Source organism: Crocodylus porosus, unplaced genomic scaffold (assembly GCF_001723895.1).
Source record: "Crocodylus porosus isolate Cpor-Errol unplaced genomic scaffold, CroPor_comp1, whole genome shotgun sequence".
NCBI lineage: Eukaryota > Metazoa > Chordata > Crocodylia > Crocodylidae > Crocodylus > Crocodylus porosus.
Window position 1 is genome coordinate 16,367,160 of NW_017728923.1, and position 22,860 is coordinate 16,390,019.

Consider the following 22,860-nt stretch of genomic DNA (forward strand, 5'->3'; position numbering starts at 1 on the left):
CTTGCTGGGGTCATTTGACCCCAGTACTTTTTCCTGCCATGGCAGGGGGTCGGACTTGATGATCTGCTCAGGTCCCTTCTGACCCTACCAACTATGAAACTACCATGAAACTATGAAGAAGCGCTCCCTGGAACACCAATAACATGCCAGAAATAGCTTCCAGGAGCATACAAGTGTCTGATTTTCAAAGAGGTTTTCTATTTAAGTGGCTAAATTACTTGTAGGCTTTATGTATCTCATTAAGAAATCTGCACAGGCATGATTAAATGCATTCATACTAAATAGCTGTGATGTACCAATACATTATTTAAACAACATTTCATCCAAATGAAACAAGGCTGTGAACCCACCCAAACAGATTCACATCTGACTCTCATGAAGCTCTCTCTCACACAACATTTGGCTCCAAAAAATAGCAACTGGGTTGTTTTATCATGTGACAAAACACTTAACTATGTTAACATGCAACTATGCTGGCTGAAGTGATTTACAAAAGTGACAGATTAAAACATTCGCTCAGTATGTTTATTCACAACCATGAATAGCCAAGTGATTTAAACATCATCTAAATTTAAAAGCTACATACCTATCACAAATGCTAAAAAACCCAGTTGGAAAGCGATACTGCCAGCAGTTTTGATCATCTTCAGTATGGAATACCTTCTCTTTATGCTTTTCCGAAGAAATGTGACCTTGCCATTGTTTTTCACTATTACAGTTTTTTCCACACATCCAGCAGTGAAAGTCTACCTAGTTTACACAATTTTTTAAAATAAAAACAACATTAAATACTTTATGCAAAAATCTCATCATTAATACAGCTTTACTGCATCTGATTAGCCAAAGGACAATTTGCAAGCAAAAGTGTTTTCTGTCACCAGACATTCATCACCACAACTGCAGGTTCTTGAGAGATGCAAAGGAACAGTGCAGTCCATCTAAAGTTTACACTGTGAATTCTTAAAAAGTCCAGGCATTGTAGCTAACTAGGAATATTTCAGTTACTGTGAACAAGGAATGCAGTATTTGGTACCAGGTGAAAAAGATTCCACAGTTTCGGGTATTACTTGTCCTGCATTACTTACTGTAACTTCAGCATAATCAGTTGGCATATGAATTTGTTTCCCATTTTCCTTGTTTGCTTGAGGAGCTGTATCATCTCCTTTTTCTGGTTTTTGATTCTTGAGCCATATGTCATAGAGCTGCTCCATGTCTTGAACTAACAAAAGCAGAAGCTAAAATAAGTACTATGCAATTAAGGCAAGAGTTTGCACGTACTACATAACTAACCAATAATTCAAGAAGATGAAGGGCATGACAAACCGGGTAAGGAAAGAGAGAAAGGGCATTTTTACATGTGCAAGTGCTGCAGCACTGGAAGCTTTGAAAAGTGCCCAGCACTGCGCCACCTGCAGTTGTACAGGTGGCAAAATGTACATCAATGCAAAGAAAATGGTGGTGGTGCGCTTTTGAACTAAAGCACGTTGGGTGCTTTACTTCAAAAAAGCGCACCACCTCCATCTTCTCTGTGCTGACATGCATTTCACTGCCTTATACAACTGCAAACCACGCAGTACAGTTAATCAAGTCTGCTCTGATGCAGCAGATCTCCAGCACATCTGAGAACTAACAGGTACATGTATAAATGCCCATAATGACTAAGAAAAACAGCTTAGTGAAGCTCTGGGTCCCATGGTCTGATTCCATTACTTTCCCCTACCTAGACACCTTGGAAGAAAAGCATAGCAAATATTTGCACCCAAAGCCCATAATTATAATAGGGTTCTGGGTTGCACTGATATCTGATTTTTGGTATAACTGTCAACTACATTTCAAAAGAGCTGTTTAATAAATTTAGTCTGTTTCCCCAATTTAGAAACAGACTCCAGTGACACATCAATCCTTCGGTATTTGAAACGCAACGTGATATTTTACTTAAGTTTCCTCATTGGATAGCATGCAAAAAGGTGAGAATTAATCATCAGTACTCTTGTTTATATGCAAATACAAGCACTTGCTAGTTTTTTTTGCAAAAAACTAGCCTCCAAACATTTATACACATGGAATCCCACTAAGGTGTGAATCCAGGGGAATTTGGTACACTCAAAAATGTTTGCATATCATGGTTTAGCATGGCTCACCCAACACCATCCAATATACATTTAACAAGAACCATTCATTTTATTCTTATAACTGGATGTGCCTAGTTTTTCTACTCATCCGGAATGTAAAGTGACATAACTTCATATTGGACACTAAATTTTAATTACAAGTTGGGGCTTACTCAAAAATGAGCTGCTTACATTGTGACTAGGTAAGGCTAAACTAAAGGAAAATGGAATGAGGGGTACTTACTTGAATACAGGGATGAAAACAGTTACATTAGTCTTATAGCACACTTAATATCCTGTCACTTTATACTTACTACCATTCTCTTTCATATATGTCCACATTTCTCTCTCTTCAGGACTGTGAGCAAAGGAGCAGTTTCCAACATATTGACACTTCTTGCCTGAAGCAATATGATTGCACAACTATGCATGGAGAGAGAGAGAGATTGATTAGGAACATAAATCAAGTTAAAAGGGTTAACTTGGAATGACTGCTGGACTTCCTAGCATTTCTGTATCAGTAAATTTTACATACTATTACATTCAAATATACTATTAGATCCTTTCAAGTAATTTGGTTTTAGAAAATAAGCTGTCTGAAGAAAGACCTGAGGAAGACTCTCTTACGTTTGAAAGCATGTCTAACTTTTCCCCGACTCTTTAGATGGTCCAATAAAAAAAAATATCACCCTAAGAAAATTCTTGCCCCTCCCATAATTTCTGGACCATCATGGCTACAATATCACTCTGACACTACCTGTATATTGATACTACTTTAAACACCAGCTACAACCATATTCATTTTCACAGATATGAAAGTGCTTCACAAAAGCTAAATCAGTTGTGCTTAAGATGTGGCCTGCACATGCTTCACATGCAGACTTCTAAAGTTTTCACTGGAGTTTCACAAAAAATGGCTGCAGAAATTAGGCTAATTACCGTATTCCTTTGAATGTAAGATGCATTTTTAAAACCAAGTTTTTCTTCTAAAAGCAGCCTGCACATGTTTAATTAGAGTGGAGGAAAAAGTAAAAAATGTTTTTATGCACCAAACATGCCTGTGCTTGATTAGTTTGTTTCCCTTAAATTGACAGTCAGAAAATTTGGGTGCATCTTAAATTCAAGGACATCTTATATTCGAAAGAATACAGTATTTTCCAGTTACCTCAGGATTTCAATGGAAAAAGTCAATTTTAAGAAACATACATCAAACTGCAAAGGCACTTGTTTCTTTGTGGGAAGAGGACGAATGGTCATCCACTTCTTACGTTCATTAGACATCACCAGCACTACCCGACGATCTTTGGTCCACCTAAATTAAATGGAAATACTGTATTCAAAAACAAAATGCAATTGACAAATGGTACAGCATGCAGAGCTATAAAGCAAAAATTAAGCACCCAAAAGCTATTCTTATAAACACCCCTTGATATATTTGAAAACGTACTTAAATTGCACAAGAACATCTGTTATGGTTGTCAGAAAAAGGAAAAATAATATGCATTTGAGCTGCCAATTGAAGTGTTTTGTGTGAATTTCTTATTCCTGAACAACATATACATGTAGGCTGGCCAAGTGTCCCATTTTCACTTTGGTAGTGCCATTTTAAAATGTTCATCCTGGGCATCCCACAAATACATTCCAATCAATGATTTTCTCCCTTCTTCAGCAAGATGCCCAGGACAGGTATTTATAATGGTACTATTCGGACAAAAATCGGGACAGTTTTTCTCCTGGGATCCCCCACCTACCCAAGACCAGAGCTCCCATTTTTATCGGAGCCTAGAGATGGCTGAAAGTGTAGTGCTCTATTTTGTGACAAGGGAAATATGATCACCCTACATCTAAAGATATTTAGCATATCTTCTACCACATTCCACTTTACCCATACTGACTTTTTTGCATTCCTTTTAGCAAAATTTCCTTAAATGCAAGATTAACAAAATATTGCCCATAAAACCTTTAAAAAACTCCCTGAAAAAGATACTGCTCATCAGAAAGAATCCACCTTACTTACGGGTGTCTTGCTTTTGCACTACAGTATTTTCTGTTTTTGTCTGGCTCACTAACTTGACCATTTCTCCAGCACTGGGCGCACACAAACTTCATCTTCAAATTAAGAGATCCATGCTTCACTTGGTTCCCCAGAACCTGAAAAAAAATAACGTATGCTGCATTTGCAAAAAAAATCATAATAATTATTGTATTCCCCTCAAAGGAAATGGAACGTAGTATGCTACATTCTACCCAGATTATCCTTCATAGCAGTTTTACCTGAAATCACCACAACAGAAATTTCTTTTAGTGTGGAGACTATTTCATTTGTCCAATTTAGTTTAGATCACCAATGTCCAACATAAGACCTGTGGGCTGGACTGAGCCCACTGGAGCACCATGATGCAGCCCTTAAGTCTTAGGCTGTCCCTGCATGCCACATGCACCCTGTGGGGCTACTGTAGTATGCAAACTGGACCTAGTACCATGGGCACTAGATGTGACACAGGGATCAGTCTGGGGTGCACACTGCATGCAGTGCCAACACCAGACTGTTCCTACGTGTTGGCTTCGTGCCTGGTCCAGATCAGGGCCACACACCAGAGCCTCACGTAGGGCCAATCTGGCAGGGCACTACCAAGCAGTGTGCATGGCTGGTGCAGCCCAACACAGCACATACAGCATGTGTTGGCCCCACTCTGGGGCTCACTCTGCATGTGGTGCACCGGAGCAGCACAGTGTGAATGCTGCATGGGATGCCCCACTGGGCTGGCTAGCCCTGGCATGCATGGATAGTCTGGGGCCCAATCCAGATCAGTCCCAGAGCAAGGATTAAGGGTTAGTCCAGCATGACACCTCATGCAATGTGCATATTATATAAACTCAACAAAAGCACACAAGACATAAATATTAGACAAAAGTCTGAAGCCAAATGCTCCCCGGAAGCAAGACAACAAATTAAGTTTCACACTTATGTCCAAGTGACCAAAGCAAAAAGAAAAGGCATCTGCATGAGTATAGCTGGCAATTTGGGAAGAAAAAGTATCAGACTCTGAAAAGCCCAGAGAGCATAATATTAAAAAATAAATAAATTTAAGGGGGGGAAGAAAGGTGAGAAAAAGGTAGAAATTTGAGGCTTAAAGACATTTTCTCTCACTGAAACAAGTAAATCACGTTGTAAGTCTTCACATATTAGTAAGAAATGTCAACAGATGTGTTAGCTCCTTAATTACATAATAAAAAGCAGAATTGAAATGATCTCAAGTAGTCATCTACTCTGGTCCCATACTAAAACCAGGATCAACTATAAAGCATTAGAGAGCAATTTTTGTCTACCTGCACTAAAAATGTAGTCTGATGGATAAACCCGAACCCTTCAGATCTGTTCCAGTGCTTTATAGCCATCATTAGTTGGATAGATCCTGTTATAGTTAATTTAAATTTATCTTGTTTAAACCCATTACTTCTAAACAAGTTCACCAGTTTCACAAACAAGAACAGAGTGAAAATACCTGTGATCCATGTGCATTAGCTTCCATATTCTGCCAATATTTCTTTGATTCTTGAACAACAGTATCATGTGAAATACCTGCAAAGGAAAAGAAAAAAGTCCTGGACATTTAGGAATATTTTGACGCTTTATTTAGGCAAAAGGTCAAGTGATTTCTCAAAAAACAAAAACAGAATTGTAATTACCAAATGAAAACAATACAGTTAAGTACCATTCCATTCATTAAAAGAGGGACTTTAAATTTAAGGGTATCTTCAATACAACAACAAAGCAATATACATTCATAAATACAAACTGAAGCTTAGTTTAAGTACTTTACACAGCTGAAACCTGCCAGAGAGCCTGCATAGCAAATCTAGCTTCCAATGCTCTTAGGAACAAGCTTATATTGTTCTCCCCACCCTGCCTCCCAAAACTGGACTCCAATTTATGTTTGCAATTTACTAAAATACCCCAAAATGTCATATATATCATTAGGGGTATGTGAAATGAGCCATATTCTATTTGGATTCGGCCCAAATCAGGGGACAGTGTTTTGATTTGTTGATTCCGATCACTGTCCCGATTTGATTAGGGTGAATCTGAAGATTCGATGCTGATGAACCAGCAATTTGGCCATAGACACAGCTTTAAAAATGTTTTTTTCTACATACGTCAAGGTACCAGGCAAGGCTTGTGACCGCTGCAATGGTGGGGCAGATGGAGCATCACACAAGAGCGTTGGGGAGAGAAGAGAGACTGCATCCCACCAGCTCAGCGATCGGCCACAAGGGAATCCTGGATGCCCCCCAAACCTAGGAGTCACCAGTCGCAGAGCCAGGGATGTGTCTCCCGCGCACTCCACAGCAGGCCTCGAAGTGCTTCTGGTCTACTTCTGGGTCCGCCACTGAGCACACTGGAGACCACCCCCCCCCCCCCACACGCTCCTATGGGATGCTCCATCCACCCCACCATCGCAGTGTTCATGAGCCACTTGGTACCTTGAGGTATGCAGAAAAAAACATTTAAAGCTGTATCTATGTCTGAATCATCAAATCTTTCCGAATCTGATCTTTGATTCACTGGATACACGTCTGGGTATCCACATTTCTCCACACAACCTTTTGTCATGGTGATTCCATTTAATGAAGTAGCTTCATATTGTTAAAATGAAGCTTACAGGGCTTAGAGAAAATAACTGCCACCCTTGAATCTGGAAAATCTTTGGAGGGAAGGAAATGAGAATAGCTTCCCCTCCTTCCATGTGAAGGACTCTGAAGGCCAAACTGAGTAGAAAGACTGAGGAGGCTAGAGATGAAGAGAAACAGGCAGTCGAGTCCCTCTTCACACATGATGGTCCTGAATCCTATAGCTAGTCGATGTACCTGCCAAATATCTGAAGAGTGCAAAAGCAATGAGAAGCCCACTTTTTTGTGAAGAGGCATATTCAGCATAACCCCATTGGCAAAAATATGGAGGACACCATGTTACCTCTTTATAGCCTACACCAGGGGCAGGCAATTATTTTAGGTGGAGGGCCACTCACTGAATTTTGGCAAGCTGTCAAGGGCTGCAGGGGTATCCCCGCCCACTGACAGGTGCCCTGCCTGCTGGTTACCATGTTGGGACCAGAAGTCTCGCCCCCTAACCTCTGACCTTTACCACCAGAAGTCTCTCCCCTTGCCCCTAAAAGTACTCCTTTGGGGAAGAGAGCTTGCCATCACAGAATGGGGAAAAAAAAACCAAAACAACAAATTATATACACTAAAAATCAAACACCCTTTGCCACTGCCTCTGGAATGCCCAACACAGCAGCAGTGACAGTGCAGAGCAGCCGCAGGGCAGCTCACAGGTGGTGGTGAAGGAGCCACAACACAGCCTAGCACAGTGTAGGCTCCAGGCAGCTGCAGCAAAAATTTCTAGTGGGGGGAGGGACCGCTTTCCTGCGTGCCGAGCAGCAGTTTCTACCCAGCTGCTTCTGGTGCTGCTCAGCTCTGACAGGTGACCTGGAGCTGGCGCAGGATGTGCACTGGACCCCGCCAGTACCACTGCATGTGGCCAGGCAACGCAGAGCGGGCACAGAGCACGCTGGGGCTGCATGCTGTTGGTGGTGGCGAGGAGGTGCCGCAGAGCGCTTGTGCTGTTGTGGGGTGGTGGAAAGGCAGTCTCTACCCCTTGAATGCTTGGACTATTGACTGGTTCTGGGGGGCATGTGCAGGGGGGCTCCCATACATACCCCACATACCCTCAAACCCTTCCTACAAACCCCACAGCCACACACCACACAGATATTGTACCCAACACACATCCTCACGAACTCCCCATACCCACCCACCCACAGCTCCCCACAAACCCCACACATTATAAAAGAGTAAGACTGCATTTTGAGCTATTACGCAATCATTTCTATATATACAGCACAGACACACAAAATCAAGACAAAAGTATATTTTTTAATTAAAATATATTAATTACGAGTGTTTGATTTTTAGTATACAATTTGTTTCCCACCCCACCCTTTCTAAGATGACAACTCTCTTCCCCAAAGGAGTACTTCCAGGGGTAAGGGGAAGGACTTTCAGTAGTAAAGGTAAGAGGTTTGGGGTGGGACTTCTAGTCCCAAGATGGCAACCAGAGGGCAGGGCATTTGCCAAGGTGTAGGGCTACCCATGTGGCCCTAGACAGCTTGCCAAAACTCAGGAAGTGGCCCTCCACCCAAAATAATTGTCTGCCTCTGAGCAAATTGTGCCAGAAAACCAAAAGCAGCCGCCCATTCCAGAAATGTTATATATAATGGGGGGAAGAGAGGCGGGACCTCCCACAGGCTCCAGGAGCCTTTCCACAACAGCTGAGTACTCCCCTCCCACTCTCCCTGCAATCCTCCAGGTCAGCCCAGAGAAATGCGAGGAACACAGCTATTCTTCTGCAGGGGACAACTGGGAGGGTCTCACCACAAGAGAATGCTTTCCCTCCTGCCAATCAGTTGGAGGGATGAGGAAGAACTTCTGCCAGGGCAGGAATATTCCCTGGCTGCCTGTGGTAGCTGTTGCTTTTCAGCAGCTGCCAACTGCAACCTGAAGCTTTCCCAGTTTCCAGGCAAGGGAGGGAGCACACTGTCAACCAGTGGGTTCCCCTAAGGGTGGGCAGGGGCTCAACAAAAATTTTTCTAGTGCCCCCTTGCTGGAGGAGAACACAGGGCTGGAGCAAGGGTGGGCAGTTATTTGGATTGGCAGGCCACTGAAGTTCTGGTGACCTGTTGAGGACCAGACATCCCTCTCCTTCTCCCTCCCATCTGGGAATGTAACCAGCACAGGAGCCTAAACCCAACCACCACTGTAATATGGCCCGCCCCCCACGGCCATTCACTTGGTGAGCATCTGCTTGCGAGCCATATCCACCCCTGGGCTGGAGGAGTGTCTGTACAGTCCAGCTCCTGGGCTACTTTTCTGCCAGAAGAAATTTCTTCTGGCAGGAATGAATGTCTGTATGCCATCTGAGTCAACTTCTGTGCAACACCTATAATGCACAAATCTCTGAAGATTGCATTTGTTTTTGTTTGTCTTTTTTCATTAGAGGTTGGGGAAGGTGTACTTAAAGTTAAACTTACCTTTCTCATTTTGCATTATCCAAACCTTGAGCTCTACTAGACTGTGTGCATAGAAACACTCATCTTCTCTTAAGCATCCATAACGCACTTCATGTCTGCACAGGTCAAGCTGACACTGAACATGAAAAGGACGAATTTTGGAATACTTCACTGTAGTTTCTCGCAAAATATGGACAAGGCACCTATTTAAAGGACAGTACATGTTTTAAAATGCTTAAGATGACAGATAATGTTAATGCATTAAGATTGCAAAACAATCATTCTTTCTTCCTCATTACTCTGTAAAGTACATTTTGTGTACTGTTAGGCTAAGTAACCTTTATAAATTATTTATAAACAGGCTCCCTATGGAACTATGAGGTCTTCACAGTCAAGTCGTTTAAAAAGTGTCACAAAAACGTTAAGATGTCCCCATGCACCATAAATGAAGTTTAAGCTTTCAAATAAAAGAAAACATTAATAGTATCCCCTTTATGCTCCATAATTTTGCTATCTCGAAAAGTGTCATGGAATTACGAAGAAAACCATGCACATCCTTTATGGCTGTCTGTTTTCCCCACTGATCTAATATCTCCCCATTCCTCAGAAGAGAGTCTCTCTTTAATGCAGGTCTAAAACAAACTTTCAATTCCATAACCAGCAAAGGTAACCGAAGCATGAGACAAAGCAAACAAATGGCACAACATTACAGCACTCAAAACAGCATGGTGCTTTATCATTCGTAACTGAGATCTTAAACAGTTTTCAAATACTGCTTACTAGCCCGTTAGTCGGTTTTCTAATCCTTTTGTATTTAATCTTCAACTCTTCCCACCAAAGGTGCACACAAAGAGCAGTGGTCTCAGGTTGCAGCAAGGGAAGTTTAGGTTAGATATTAGGAACTCTCTCACTAAGATGGTAGTAAAACACTGGAACAGATTACCCAGAGAGATTGTGAGTGTCCATCCTTGAAGGTTTTTAAGACCCAGGTAGACAAAGCCTTGGCTGGGATGATCTAGTTGGGGATGGTCCTGTTTTGAGCAGAGGACTGGACTAGATGACCTCCTGAGGTTCCTTCCAGCCCTAATTTTCTATGACTCTGTATACACTCTTAAATCAAAACATTCCCAAAGAAAGAATTTAGAGGCAAAAAAGAGTTATGTTTATACAGTCTGGGGTGCTGCATTACACAGGTTCTAGAATTCTCCCCTAGAAATTCTTGGATCAAGTCTACAGGATTCAACAAAAGCTTTCAGACTGTAGAGAATCCAGCATCTCAAGCAATGTATTCCAAGAGCTAATGTTTGTATTTTAGCAGCTCTTACAAGCTCCAAGTATAAGCAATTGTACTAGGTGATGTGCAAACACAAATGTAACAGTCCGTCCTTCCAGAAGGTCCACCACCATTACTTTTTTTAAAAATCTATACTGACTCAAAATGGAAGTAGACTCAAACTACAAGCCACTAGATCTTTTTTACATTTGTTGACCAAGGAGCTCTCTACAGTTAAAATATTTTTTCATTTAGATATACCCTTTGACCAAGATAAATCACTTCTTAAACTTTCTTTTTCATTTTAAATCTCTGAAGTTGATCCTTGCTACCAATTACTTTACCAACCATGTTACATATTCTTTTCCAGATCACTGGAAAACCTTGACTCGGTGTCATAGTCAATGATTTTATATTGCAGTTTTATTTTTATTCAACAGAAGAAATCTAAATAAAACATTTCTCTAAACTGACATACTGATTTTCCAACCCTGGCATCTTTGGTTGCTTAGACAAGGAGCGGGCAATTATTTTGGCTGGAGGGCTGCTTACCGAGTTTTGACAAGCTGTCAAGGGTTGCATGGATAGCCCCACCCCTTGACAAGTGCCCCACCCCCAGCTGAAATCTTGTGACCCAAAGTCACGCCCCTAGCCCCTGACCTCTGCCACCAGAAGTCCCTCCTCTTGCCCCTGGAAGTACTCCTTTCAGCAAGGAGTTTTGACACCTCAGAACAAGAAAAATACCAAATTATATTCTTAAAAAAAACCAGAACAAAAATCCCCCCAAAAACCCAAACGTATAAAACATTCATTAATTTGATTTAAAAAAATATGTCTTGATTTGTGTGTCTTTGTGTAGTGTACATAGAGATGATTGCACAGTACCTTAAAATTAAGTCTTCCTCTTGTATATTATGAGGGGTATAGGTTTGTGTGGAGCTGTGGGTGTGTGGGGGAGGGTATGGGTATCTGTGAAGGGTTTGTGGGAGGGGTGGGATGAGGAAGCATGTGGGGGTGTGTGTGGAGATATGTGGAGTGTGGATGGGAGGGTGGCTGGGATGTGCGAAGGGCAGTGGGGGTCTGCGCATGTGGCAGTGCAAGGGGGGACACGGGTGCATGTGGGACTCACCCTATGAACGAACACACACACACACACACACACACACACACACACACACACAGAGTTCCCCTCTCATTGCTCTCCATCTCTCTCTCCTCCTTCCCTCATTGCACAAGTACATGCACACACAGACGCACACTCCTGTCCCCAGGTACTGGCACAGGCCCTGTGCTCCCACGGTCCGGTGATGCAGCCAGGAGCCACATGGTGCTGGAGTGGCCAGTGGGCAGGAAAGCAGGGAAATGGTAGCTACAGGCCAGAGGAGTGGGCAGTCAGTGGGTGTGCAGCAACAGCTGGGCAGGAGCGTGGGGCCAGTACTGACAGGGCTCAGAGCGAGGTGACAGCACCATGGGGCCAGGCTAGCAGGGCTCTACAGAATCAGGCCAGCTCCCCGCTCTTCCTGGTAGTGCAGCTCAGCCTGGCTCCACAGAGCCCTGCTGGCTTGGGCCCCGTGCACCTGCTGCCCCGCTCTGGGTCCCCACCAGCCCTGGCCCTGGGCACTATGCAGGCCCCATGCTGGCTCACTGCCACTTCTCCCCCACCTGCCACCACTTTCACGCCCACTGCGGTGCTCCGGCACCACACGGTTCCTGGCTGCATGGCTGCAACTGCAGGACACAGCAGGAACTGGTCCAGCCTGGCCTGAGGATTGAAGCAATTGCCCATGTTCCGCCCCTGCTCCTTCTCATCTGAATTTCCCTCCCCGATGGAGAGAGGTGGGGAACAGCCCCAGACCAGAAGCCTCTGGAAGGCAGAGGCTTCCGCTTGGGGATGGAAGGAGGCTGGGGTGGGGCAGGGCTGGCCTTGCTGCTGATCTGCAAGCTCCTGCCACTGGCTTCCACTGGGTCCTACTGCCCCTGGCTCCTGTCATCCTTAATATTTATCTGCTCCTGGCTGCCTGTCAATTTTCTAAATTTTTTAGGTGCCCCCTGGGCCAAACAGAATCGTCTGGTGTGCTGGAGCTGGCCCATATTCTGCCTGCCCCGGCTTAGATCCAAGCAGAGCGATACTCAGCCTAAGAGCAATCTCACTGCAAGACCAACCTAAAACTAGCCACTTAGATGTAAAATAAAGTGTCAACAAAAATCAGTACTTTGTTATTAAATCCAATTGTGTGCACTGTAGATCATCACAGAACCCCACAATATTCACTGCTGACAGATGTAACAAGAGATATTTAGTTCTATGCAAGTATTTCCATGTGCAAGAACTTTTGATAATTATTTGTAAACCTGCATTAAAAATAGATTCAGGTTTCCCCTTAACATTTATCTTGCCATTATCTCTGCAGTGTTTCCTATACTTCAAGTGGGAAATGCCAAAAAACAGGGTAAGTTTAAACTGCTACAGGCCATAAAGTGTCTAGATTTGTAATGGTGTTCCAATATTTTAAATACTTTTAAAATGTATGTGTAGATTTATTTTAAGAACTAACACATAAGGAACTCTTAGTGTGGCAGTTCACATTAAAAAAAAATAAAGTGTGTGCTTTCCCACACAATTTCATTGCTTAACACAATGCAAACACTTACTTCAGAGCAGCTTTATTTAAGTTGATTAGAAGGAATTTTAAATTGTTGACTAATGGGACGAGCAGACCTGATCAACATTACTTTGTAGGGTTTTGATAAAGAATAGCATCATTAAAGAGATGACAAGTTACATGTTTTCATAAGGAAATGCAGCAAATTCATTCATAATAAAGGAACTGTATGTCAGGCATTAGAACTTTTTCCTTCAGACTCCCATCCATATAACAAATGCAATACCTTTTATAGCACCTTTTGTGCAACGGGTAACATTTATGTTTGGAGATCAGGGGTATACAACTGGCAGTCCACCAAGGATTAAGTTGCAGCCACCTGGGCTCCCCCACCCTCCTCCACCTTCTTGCTGCTTGCCCCCACTCCAGGGGGTGGGGCAGTAGTGTGGCTGGGGGACCTGGGGCCATGAAGTACAGTGGGGGGTGGGATAGCATCCTCACAGTGCACAGCCAAAGGGCCCATGTCTCAGCTTGGTGCGGTCCCTGAGGCATTTGGCCCCTGCCACTTAGAAGCTGAACAGCCCTGTTGTAGATCATACACTTGTTCTTGGTCCACAAGGGGCTGAGAGGAAAACCCGTCCGTTAACAAATAAAATAAAAGCTCATCAGTAGTTAAAGGATTAAAATTAGAATCCTTTGAAACCTCTGCTACTTTTAATTTGAAATTTATACTGAGTACATTTCAGACATACTTGTTATCTTCAAAGTCATGCATAGCAGGGTGAGAACAAGAAGAAGAATTATCCTTGTTCCTTTTGCTTATTATTCTGGGTTTGTGATCAAAACATTTCTGAAATACAAAAACAGGTGATTACAGACAAACATTAGATACTTTTTCTATATGAAATCACCCAAAAGATCTTAGCAAAGACACAGGCTGCTCAGACTATTATCCAACGTGCACACCAACATTTACAAATTAGCAATGAACCAAATCATTCCATTAGCAGTTCATTTTGCTATCAACCAAAACAATTAAAAGAAAAAAAAAATTTTAAATTACTTCAGATCATTAAGAAACAAGCAGCCAAAGTAACTTGTTAAATAAGCACCTCACAAAGAAACATAAATAGTCCATGGTGCTCTTGAAGGAGTTGGGATACAGTAAAGGTGATTTCTGCATTTCCTCCAAAGAGAGCTTCTCTACTAAAGGCTCCTTTGCGCTCCAAAGTCCATACATCTATCTCCTCCTGGCAGTATGCAAATGTGCAATGGCCTGGATATCTACATTCTTCTTCAGCAGCAACGTCTAAAATAACATTAAAAATAGACTAAAATTTGAAATTTTTACACAGCTTCCCTTCAACCATATTTATCTTCATAGGGTATAATATAAATAGACACCATGGTTAGAGCAGGATCATCCATACTGGGATTCCCAGGCTATGAATCTGCAAGTGTAGAAGGGGGAACCCCCCATTAGACAAACCCATGGAGGTTCCCCACCTCTGTGCTTGCAGATATGTGCCCCAGTAATTTTGATGCCAGCCTCTGAAACCATGAAAGTACCTGCCTGGGGCATGTGCTCCCGCCACCAGAGAACAGACAGCAGTCACAAAAAGGTAGCACAAACTCTGACTAGGAATTATAGCACTCAAATTTGGGCATTTATGGTACAACAAAAAGCTAAGAGATCTGTTTGTTCTGGTTTTATGCAATCATAAATTTTTATGGTGGCACAAAGATGACATCTGTTTGTAGCCATAATCTCCATTCAGAATATTTTTTGTGATAAATCTGTCTGGTACACAGTTCTAGTCTCTTCAGTCTTGCTACTTTGTATAGTATTGCACTGAACAAGGTAATATTATAGGGTGCTTGCAGATGTAAAAAAACCAAAACAGCAGTTTACTTTAAACTAGGTGTTCTTGTGCCCAGACCCACACATGCCCAGAAGAGGCAGTGCTTTACTTTAACCCAGCTCACCCAACGTCTGTAAAAATTGGGTACTTTAGTGGGGCTTTTTTGGTGCTTTTATCTAATAGTTGATTGAATCAGCTTCAGCTAAAAGTGCCAAAAAGCCCTGCTGAAGCGCCCAATCTTTACAGATGTCACAGAGGAAGGTTGCCGCAATACACTGCTTCTTCCAGTAAATACTGGAAGCAAGACACTGCATTTTCTATTTAACATCTGCAAGCAGCCACAATTTGGACTCACTCAAAAAAAAAAAGAAAAAAAAGGCATATGTATTCTTAGGTAGGCACAGCTGGACCAATTATCTATGCAACCTGCAGCAACTCTCCTCTATTTCAAGCAAAAATATTGAAAATACAAGATACCTTTCTTTGCCAGATTTAACTATAGTTTGCATAATATGACAAACTAATTAATCTCCTGAATTCCAAAGCAGAAGGCTCATACTGTGAATACTTATTAACCACTGAAGTGTCCAGACTCCTAAATAATCAAGACATTAGAGTATACGCAACAGTTGGAATAATCCCAGAAATTATTGCCATATCTTTTAAAAAAACATTAGCTAGTCAAAAATGAATAATTACGGAAGAATACGCTCTCCAAAGGTAACCACAATCATAGAATCACAGATAATTAGAGTTGGAAGGTCCAGACATCAAGAGGTCATCTAGTCCAGCCTGCTGCTGAAAGAGGGCAGAGCTGGACTATTCCCCAACTAGATCATCCCAGGAAAGGCTTTGTCTAGCCGGGTCTTAAAAACCTCCAAAGATAGACTGAGACTCCACACAACCTCTCTGGGTAACCTGTTCCAGTGTTTGTACTACCCTCCTAGTGAAAAAGTTTTTCCTAATAACTAACCTAAACTTCCCTTGCTGCAGCTTGAGACCATTGTTCCTTGTTCTGTCATCTGCCACCACTGAAAATAGTCCAGCTCCACAATCTTTGGAATCATCCTTCAGATAGTTGAAGGCTGCCATTAAACTCCCCTCAGTCTTCTCTTCTCTAAACTAAATAAGCCTGGTACCTGCTCATAAGTCATGTGCCCCCATCCACCTCACCAGTTTTGTTGCCCGCCAGTGAACTCTCTCCAATTTGTCTACATCCTTTCTGTAGTTGGGGGAGGGGGCGCAAAACTGAGCACTACTCCAGGTGTGGCCTCACCAGTGCCAAATAGAGAGTGATCAACACTTCCCTTTATCTGCGGGCAATGCTCCTACTAATACATCCCAGTATGCTGGTAGCCTTCTTCACAGCAAGGGCACACTGTTGGTTCCTATTCAGTTTACTGTCCACTGTAACCCCAGGTCCTTTTCTACAGAACTGCTGATTAGCCAGCTGGCCCCAAACTCATACTAGTACATAGGATTGTTCTGTCCCAAGTACAGAATTTTGCACTTCTCCTTACTGAACCTCATGAGACTTCTTTTGGTCTAATCTTCCAATTTCTCTAGGTCTCTCTGAACACTGGCCCTATCCAGTGCATCTTACTACTACATAGTTTTCATTATGTAGTTTCACTTAAATTCCTTTGAAAATACCAAAATATCAATGAATTATTTTTTTCTTCTTGATGAATTAAAAGAAGGTTATATATACTTACAGTAAAAATACTTAAGTATATTAATTCATATTTAGCACAGTCATTAAAACCTTAAAGGTGAGTGTTGCAAACAAATTTCCTTTTTACTGAATTAGCAACAACCACATAAACATCCATATTAATAACACATACCTTTGCATATATAATATGGTCCCACATACTGAGTCTTTGTTGGTCTTGGACGTATTTTTTTCCATGATTTATCTTCAGAGTTCTTTATTCTACCAATTAGAATATCCTTCTTACACTTATGCTCTAAATTGGGATGATAAGTGTAATCCAACAATTTAGGACCTGAAAATGATAAAGGAAAAACTGTTTGTTCTTATACAATCAAACAACTGTAAAACTTACATTCAAAAGCCATTAGGCAGAAATCCAAATGAGATAAATAAAAGACAGTTAGCATTCTTTCCTGTGCCAGTAAATTTGAGGAGCCAATTTTAAGCAATAAATTAGAAGAGTAGAAAAGCTATGCAGATACTTACAAAAAGGCCAGGCTCAACATGAAAAAGCAGGTAATTAAGGAGATTTTTAACCCTGTACTTGCTTCCACAGAAACCTGGTCTAAATTTTTTGTTTTTTCAGTTCCCACCACATAGCTTTGAATTTGCCCATCTCTAACAAGTCTATGAGAATCATGCAGCTAAAAAACCAAGTTCAGTTAAATCCTCCAAACCATTCATTTTTAATTCAAATCAGCAGTAAATTTAAAACAACACACATCAAGTAAAAAAAGCTCAAAACCAAATATGAGAAGTCCTGTCTGGGTTTCTTTGAACAAATGATTGATTACAGAACTGTGAGACTTCTGAAATTAAGCAGGAAAACAGACACTAGGAACTTGGATAAGGAGGCAAAGAAACAAGGAGAAGATATAGATGCTTTGATATGAAAGCTAACAAAGGGATGCTTGTGAGATGATAATTATATACTTTTAGAGATTCTGCTTTTGTTGAAATCGTGCTCTGGAGCATTTCAAAAGTCACCCTGTTCAGCATGAAGAATCATTTTAAACTAAATACTGCTTAACTGCAAACTATAACAACCATTTCCTAAATGTGCCAATTTAATACTTTAGGAACCCATATAAATGTGCTGCATGGTCTTGCTCTATTGATAGTTCCGAAAAACCTATAACCCAAAGAGCAGCACTTGATTTAATATTAGTCTTGGTAAAACTGTTGCTTTTAGAATAGATTTGTACATGAGCTGTTGCTGTGACACCTGAAAGATTAGTTATATGAATGGCCCAAAATAAGTTAAGACCCTCTGTGTCAATAAAATGAAGTTAATTATTGCTAAAGTTCTGAAGTATCATGATACTGATGAGAATTAGTTTGAAAGAACAATAAAACAGATGGGATGCGAAGGTTACCAGGTACTTTGAACTGCAGTTCAATTCCCCATGACCAATCAGAGTGGGTATGGCAAGTTTTTAAGTCTTGAGCAAAGGTGTCATTCTTCAGAGTACCCTGGGGGGTGGGAGGAAAGTGAATACAGAATATGAATGACCTTACACAGTAAACCTTCATGTTGGGGAAAGTATGAATTGTGATTTGTGGTGGTTTTAGAAATCAAGAGCCCCTTAGGACAAGAAAAACAAAACAAAAATAAACAGGAAGGAAAAGAGTAGAAAAAGGGACTAAATGTTTTCTGATTCTTTAGTCCTTTTCTATTTCGTAACGGCACAAAACTAACTATTAGAAGCCAACAACATTTTAAAATTTACAACTTTGACATTTTAGAAATATGTTACATCAACCAAATGTTTCTTACCCATTTTGATAAAACATAACTGGCAGGCCTGTCTTAGGTCATGTGTACCTTCTAATGGGTTTCTTCCAATAACTGATGAAGATATTGGTATGTTAGCAGGTGCACTGCTAAAAATATTTGAAAAGTCATTTCTATTTTGACCTACAATTCCCATGTAATTCTCAGATCCAAACAAACTATTAGGACCATTTATCTGCTGAAAGAAAGAAATTTTGTTTACTTGAACTGTCAACCTCATTTTAATATTTCCAGGCATCCATTTTAAGGCTTATTTATTGCAAGCTTTCTGTATAACACAAAACAAATACCACTAAGGGTTTAATAGTGAGCACAGCCGTACACTAAGGCACAAAAAGGAAGGGATGCCAAGAGCTCCTTACCCCAAGCATGAAATACATACTTAGCCCACACTCTGGGGTTGGAGGAACAGCAGCTGTCGAGCTGCTATTCCATCTCATGAAGCTAGACTATGAGTGTGTAAATACATGGCTCCAAGCTTCCCAACACATACAATGGCCATCCCAGCTGAACTGGCAGCTGGGAGAAATAAACTTCATGATCTGAAGAGGTAAACAGAGATCCAACTACAATCCTTGGACACAATCCCTGCTCACAGATTAGGACAGTACTAAACTGTTCCATAGGTGTTGAAAACCCCATTCATCAAAAAGATAAAATATTTCATCAATACTGACAACTTGTGGTCATCTTAAAGTTTCCAAAATACATTCTACCGAAGTTGTCTAATCAAAAAATTGGCTAGGCCTCTAATAAATAGATTGCCTGTCTAAAGCTTACAAAGATACTTACAAATAAAGAGGAACTACTGCTAAGTGCTGGTGCTCCATCTCTTGAAACTGAACTTGACAGATCTAAAGCAATTAAAAAAAATATTAAGATTGTTCTTTCCCCTCTCTAGCATATCTTACTCTAATAATAATTTTTACCTGCTTTGAAGTAACACAGGTCAAAGTATTTTCCCATTAAGGTGCAAGACATTTGCAACACCCAGAACGAAGACACTAAGGTCTTATCTATACTGCTTCTGCTATGTGCAAAACTACAACTGAGAAGCACCATTTGCTTAGCACACGCTAAATCCTGGAAATGATGCAGCATAATTGGTTTTGAGTAGTCCTTTGCATATAACCCAGTATTGCTTTTTAGGTTGTCTCTGCTATGTTTTTTGTGCATGTTCAGGGCATCTCTAGGATTGCTATGCTGCCTCATTTCTGAGATGGAAGCAAATAGGTGGGACATGCTTCATGGAAGGGCTCAAGACACTCTGTGAATCAGTACAGACATGCCCTCAACAAATCAATGAAAACTAGTCAGTGAGTGGAGCACTTTTAACAACAGTCTCTAGAGACTGGTCTAGAAGAGAAAAGGCAGACAAAAAAAACAACTGCTCACCTTTGAACCAGAGTAGCTTGGAGAGAATTTATAAACATTTTGCAATATGCTTTCTTCTACAAAGTATATACCGCTACAAGATTTATGTTCAATATAGAGTTTATTTTTCAACTTCAGTCCACTGCCTATTTCCCATTTCTAAGCTGTACAGTACTGTTTTCAGTACTCAGTTTTATGAATCATCATTTTGCCCATTTAGGTTGGAAAGGTTTAGGTTGCCCATATCTTCTAATTGTTTAAATGTCTTTTCAGTGTGCTCTCTCCATTTGTTGCTCTGCCCCTTTACTTATTCTTATTTTACTCAAAAGTCTTAAATTCCTAGCTCCACCTTGATTTTTAAATGGAATCTGAAATTAAGTTGCTTCTTTGCTTATGTTCCTCATGTAAACTCTAGCAGTGTTAATATTTTAGGAAAACCCAGTATAATACAACCAGGAGAGGAAGCCTAGGAATTTATGTAGATCCCATGAAAAAAAAGCTTATTTTTAAGTTCTTGATGACATTCTATACTGAGCAAGTATTTTCAATACACTTGAAGACATATCAAATGTTATGCAAACAATTAAACTTTAAAGGGAGTAAAGAACTCGAACATGTTAATGAGCAGACGGCTAACTCATTCATAGACTCCTCCCACCATCTCTCTCTCCTCTGTATAGCTAAACTGATGCAACTTAAGACTCCTTGCCTTACCTCTTTTTGTGTCATTGATTGAAAAATTATTTAAAGTAGAACAAAAATTTTCTAATGAAGAAGCCAAAGGCTGTGAATACATTTCTGAAAAGGAGGCTGTAGCAACAAATCCTGCACCAACTTGTAATGCCCCCAACAAAGGAGTGGAGAATGGTATTTTAGGAGCTACACTAGCTGTTGGAATGGATCCTCTGACTACTGTGGTTTGCTGGAAAAGAAAAAATAATTTTTTTTAGCAAGTATTCAGGCAGGAAAAAAAAAAAAAAAAAAGGCTTCCCCTTCCCCCCCACAAAAAAAACATCAAATGACCTATAAAAACCTAGCTCTCATTAGGGTTTTTGTAGTAATATCACCACTGCAAAGTAAAGTTCAAATATAGAATACATGGAACATCAACCCTTATTTTCAAGCCATTTTAGACCCTAATCCTAACAAGACCCCTGCTTATGATTCACTTTATTCACCCTGAACAACCCCATTACCTTCAGTATAAATTAAATATAGGCTTAAGTCTTTGCAGGATTAGAAGCAGAGAGTTTAATTTTAAGCATCTGTAAATGCATAAGGCAAAAGGCAGAAAGTAAGAAGCACTTAAAAGCTAGTCATATTTTAATAACAAAAAAAAAAGACCTTACGAACTGCTAGCTCTGGAACCAAGAAGCAAGGCAAACTGCCCCCATCAGAGATCTGCAATGCTATGTCTAGATTGCTTCTGGTACCCAAGTTAGTTCATTTAAAACTTGCTCAATTATCTCTATATTACACCAGTCTGAAGTACAGACTGTGCTCTACCTTCACTCTATCATGGTAGATAAAAGGAGCCACTAGGAAATATAATACAAAAGCTTGTTTCCCAAGACCTTCTTATCTCACTATATTTATTTCAGAAATTTATAAAGCGTTATTTTAAAATACAGAAAAAGTTTAAAATCAAAGTAAGGATTCTAAATAGTGCTGCTTTAAAGAGTAATCAGATCAACAGTACAATTTAGGATTAGTCCAGGGGTTGTCAACCGGGGGTATGTGCACCAACCCCCCACCCCCACTCGGTGTCTAGCCGCGTCCCCCTCTACCCCAGCATCCACCCACCAGGGGTATACTTACTAAAAAAGACTGAAAACCCCTGAATTAATCTAATTCCATTCATAGGCAGTACCTGCTTTACAAATACAACTACGTCAAACTGTGAAGTGACACTGTACCCTTGCTTTAATTCTTTATTTATATGTTTATGGAACTTCATCTTTATTAATAAGAGGTGTATTGAAATTCTGCCACAATTGTAAAGTAAACATGATGAAAGTCACTGAGAGCTCAGAACTGAGTTAAAAGTATGATGCTATCTCTGAGACCACACTCTACTGCAGTTCAGACACTGAAAAGAGCAAGTTTGTCTGAAAAAACTCCACTTTCAAGGAAGCAAAATGCAAACATTTACCATTACACTCTCATCTGGGTGAGGTACTAAATCAAGTAGCTCATCAAGTTCTTCTCCAATAATGATATCTCCATCTCCACAATCTAAACATGCTTCTGGCATAGAGAAAGAAACATTTCCTCCATTTGCCAACACTGAAGAAGGCAAAGAACTCTTTTCCACTTGAAGAGACATAACAGAAGATATGGATGGCACAGATACTGAGATCAAGTCATTTGACACTTCAGGAGAAAAGTTTGATGCAGACGAAGAAACCGAGGAAAGTGTCTCTTGCTTACGTTCTGATAAATCTGAAACAGAATTTGGGGAGAAAACAAGAACTGTTAGCCAATGTTATTCAAACATTTTCCCACCATATTTAACCTAGCACAATGTTTTATTCCACCTTAAAGAAATGTGAATTAAAATTTGGTTGCTGATACTTTAGAAAGTGTTTCTTTTCTGTTTCTATTACCAACAGAATGAAATTCAGTCAAATATAGACAAGAGGAGAAAAAGAACTGTGAACCTGTCGCATTACTGTGTTCTTACAGATCATGCTTCCCCTTCCCTTAATTTTCCTAAATTCAAGAATATTGCGTGAAAGTAAGTACAAGTCAAGAGCCTGATAAGCAAGGATCCAGGTTTTCCATTTCCCATGGAAAAATGGAGAAAACCACAGATTCCCTGGTTTTATTGGAGAAAATGCAGATTTCCCCTTTTAGCAGAGAAATCCACAGATTCTCCGCAAAGCCATGCAGTTGGCTAGAGGAAGGCAGCGCGGGGCGTAGCGGCAGAGTTGCAGTGGTGGCCGCAACGTGCAAAACCGCCCCCCATCAGAACAGCCGATGTATGTGCAGTCCACAGAGGGGCACCCCTGCCCTGCTCCTGCAAGTGGGCATGCTACCTCCCACCTTTCTTGAT

At 40.9% G+C, this 22,860-nt stretch overlaps 1 protein-coding gene across 4 annotated transcripts in view; it reads right to left on the reverse strand.

Annotated features, from left to right (window-relative positions):
* The window catches only part of ZC3H7A (zinc finger CCCH-type containing 7A), a 48,203-nt gene that overhangs the window by 3,116 nt on the left and 22,227 nt on the right, over positions 1 to 22,860 (reverse strand). For 2 of the 4 annotated variants that reach the window (XM_019540125.1, XM_019540126.1), the window contains exons 9-22: positions 21,958 to 22,247; positions 20,520 to 20,727; positions 19,224 to 19,285; positions 18,417 to 18,609; positions 16,767 to 16,931; positions 14,170 to 14,366; positions 13,810 to 13,907; positions 9,203 to 9,384; positions 5,618 to 5,694; positions 4,129 to 4,262; positions 3,318 to 3,423; positions 2,426 to 2,534; positions 1,086 to 1,219; positions 587 to 750 (exon numbers count right to left, since the gene is read on the reverse strand). In XM_019540125.1, the coding sequence (XP_019395670.1) occupies positions 587 to 750; positions 1,086 to 1,219; positions 2,426 to 2,534; positions 3,318 to 3,423; positions 4,129 to 4,262; positions 5,618 to 5,694; positions 9,203 to 9,384; positions 13,810 to 13,907; positions 14,170 to 14,366; positions 16,767 to 16,931; positions 18,417 to 18,609; positions 19,224 to 19,285; positions 20,520 to 20,727; positions 21,958 to 22,247 (2,119 nt within the window). Of the gene's footprint in view, positions 1 to 586; positions 751 to 1,085; positions 1,220 to 2,425; positions 2,535 to 3,276; positions 3,424 to 4,128; positions 4,263 to 5,617; positions 5,695 to 9,202; positions 9,385 to 13,809; positions 13,908 to 14,169; positions 14,367 to 16,766; positions 16,932 to 18,416; positions 18,610 to 19,223; positions 19,286 to 20,519; positions 20,728 to 21,957; positions 22,248 to 22,860 lie in introns of those variants that run through there. The other 2 variants (XM_019540127.1, XM_019540128.1) reach the window with 2 other exon arrangements.